Below are 2,475 nucleotides of genomic sequence, written 5' to 3'. Positions count from 1 at the left end.
GGAGCCGCCGTGACTTCCCGGCAGTGGTTTGGGAAGCTGGCGGCAGCCCCGGCCGGGCCCATGAGCTCTTGCGACACTGCACGGGGCAGGACGTGCCGCTCACCCGGGAGAGCAGAGAGCAGGGACGGGGCTGTGAGCCCACACAGGGCCAGCGGGTTCGATGCTTCCCGCAGGGGTCAGTCAGAGCCCACCGGGGCTTCGCAGCCGTTAGCGATGCCCTAAAGGCTCCTGCGAGACCAGGGGGAGGAGGGAAGCTGCTGCTCCACTGCCCTGTGTCAGGTTGGCGCTGGGGATAACCCCGGGCAGGAGCAGGGTCTGATGCTTTTGGGTTCCCTCCTGACGCAGCCAGGATGGACTCCCCAGGACAGGGGTCAGCTGCGCCCCAGCACTCCTCCATGTGTGCACACACACACGTGAAAGGCTCCGTGCTTCTGCCACGGGCTCGCTGGTGTGTCCTGGCCCGCGTTGTGGTGGCCTAGGGGTGTTTTCCTCCCCATGTGGGGAGGAATCACTGTGTCCCTGTGCTCAGCCGTCCTGCAGCAGAGGTTTGGCACAGGGGCACGCTTTGCTCCGCTCTCACTGGTACCAGTCTCATCTCCTCTGCCTTTCCACTTCGCAGAGGTCGGAGTGGGGGAATGATTGTGGATCCTCTGCGGTCTGGCCTCCCGCAGCCCGGCATTGACCCATCGTCGGGCATCCCAGGCCAGCTTCCCCCTGGAGCAGTTCCACCAGGGGCCCGATTCGACCCCTTTGGCCCCTTGGGGGCTGGTAGAGCCAGGTAGGTACTGGCCATGCCTGGCACCCTCACCCGCTCGCTGGGCTGTCCCTGGATCTCTTGGGCCGTCCCTATCTCCTGCTTTGACTCTGCCCTGATTTTCTTTCCAGGCCAGATCCCGACCACCTTCCCCCTCCAGGCTATGATGACATGTTCATGTGAGGAGGCCCCGTCTGGCTGCGGCCACAGCAGCTCCTGGGCAGCAGGAGCACTTTCCCCCCTTCACTCTCCGTTCGGTGGACTTCGATCTTTTCAGCAGCGCTTCTCCCCGCTTGGGGCCACCCTCCCACGTGTCAGAGAGCTATAAAGGTTTCCCTGCGCGCAGAGCTGAAGAAGGGAGAGTTCTCGGTCCGGTTCTGTCTGTGCTCCTTTGAGGGTGCCCAGCCGTTTGCACCCAGCTGAAGAGTCCGGCCCTTCGTGGGGTGCGGCATGGCCTGGGTGCTGTGGGGTTCCCTCCTCCGCTTCTCCATGGTGGCACTGCTTTCGCTGCTGCGGTTATAGGAGCAGTCGGTGCCGAGGAGGGAGCTGGTTTCTCGGGGAGCTGCAGTGGCCTCATGGAAGGCGGCAGAGCCCCTGTGCAGAGGTGGTTTTTCTCTTGCTCCATATCCACACGAAGGGTTGATCAGCGTGAAGGGCTGGAAGGCCCATCCCATGGGGTCTTTGTGGGCAGTGGCTGAGACCAGCTCCTGCAGGGGCGAGCCCACTGGCGCCGCCAGCAAAGCCTTTAATGTGCACGAGGAGAGATGTCTGTGGAATTCCTGGCCCCGTCTTGCCCCCTCTCCCCCCTACAGCTGCTGTTTTCCATCCCCGGGGTGTTCCCTCCACTGTGAGCAGGCAGTAGGCGAGGGCTGGGTAGGAGAGAGGTGCTGGGTACCCGCACACCCTGCTGGGCCAGCGTGGGCTCTCCAGCCACGGTGGAGCCAAGGCTGGCACCGAGCTGGGGCCCTTCTGGGGGTGCCCACGGGGCCTGGCTCAGCTGCGGGGTTTGCCTTGCAGAAGGGGTTTACAGGACACGTTTCCACCATCAGTCCTGTTGCGTGAGGCTGGGCTGGCTCTGCCTGGCTGAGCTCTGCCCCGCAGCTCGGGGAGGATGGGGCTGATCATTCTGGCTCAGGCTCATCTGGAAACCCCCTCCCTTCCCCGCAGCTCCCCCAGGTCAGTTAATTTTGGGGCTGCAGCTCGTCTGTTCTGTCAGGGGCTTATAGTACTTTTTCTCCTCATGGTTTGATTTCTTCTAAGGACGTTCGTGAGACTGCAATAAAAACCTGACAGCAGTGCTGTGTTGGTGCTTGCTGGGGGTGCCCCTCCTGCCCCAGCCCCTTTCTTCTCGCCTTGAGAAGGGAAGCCCCAAAGCTCCGCGCCCGAGGTGGAAGATTCCCGCTGGGAACCTGCTTCGTACCTTCCCCTTTTCTGAGCTCTTCCCATAGGAAGACAATGGAGCGCAGCCCCTCCTTGGCCCCGGCTGTGCTCCGGGGTACCGAACGCTGTCAGTGTGCTGCGTGCAGCCAGGCTGGCGTAAATAAAAGGGAGAAAGGTCCCCCCTCCTGTTTTATCTCTTTTCCTCACAGTTTTTTTCCATTTAAAACCCCTCGTGTCCTCAAAGGCAGCTCATAACACCGAGTTACGGCGTGCGCAAGCAGGGCAGGTGGGAGCGGTAGGATAGGCTGTAGAAATTTGGTTCTGGGGGCAGCTGGAGCATC

The 2,475-nt window shown here is 62.2% G+C and overlaps 1 protein-coding gene across 1 annotated transcript in view; it reads left to right on the top strand.

Annotated features, from left to right (window-relative positions):
- Positions 1-937, top strand: part of PSMF1 (proteasome (prosome, macropain) inhibitor subunit 1 (PI31)) — a gene marked incomplete at its 5' end in the record, with an annotated part of 5,157 nt that extends 4,220 nt beyond the window's left edge. Inside the window, 2 exons of the mRNA XM_010144198.1 lie at positions 620-778; positions 886-937. Coding sequence (XP_010142500.1) covers positions 620-778; positions 886-937 — 211 coding nt within the window. The remainder of the gene's footprint in view (positions 1-619; positions 779-885) is intronic.
- Positions 938-2,475: the final 1,538 nt, after the last annotated feature.

The sequence above is a fragment of the Buceros rhinoceros genome, unplaced genomic scaffold, assembly GCF_000710305.1.
Source record: "Buceros rhinoceros silvestris isolate BGI_N320 unplaced genomic scaffold, ASM71030v1 scaffold25969, whole genome shotgun sequence".
NCBI classification, from domain to species: Eukaryota; Metazoa; Chordata; class Aves; order Bucerotiformes; family Bucerotidae; genus Buceros; species Buceros rhinoceros.
This window is presented reverse-complemented; position numbering and strand designations above follow the sequence as displayed.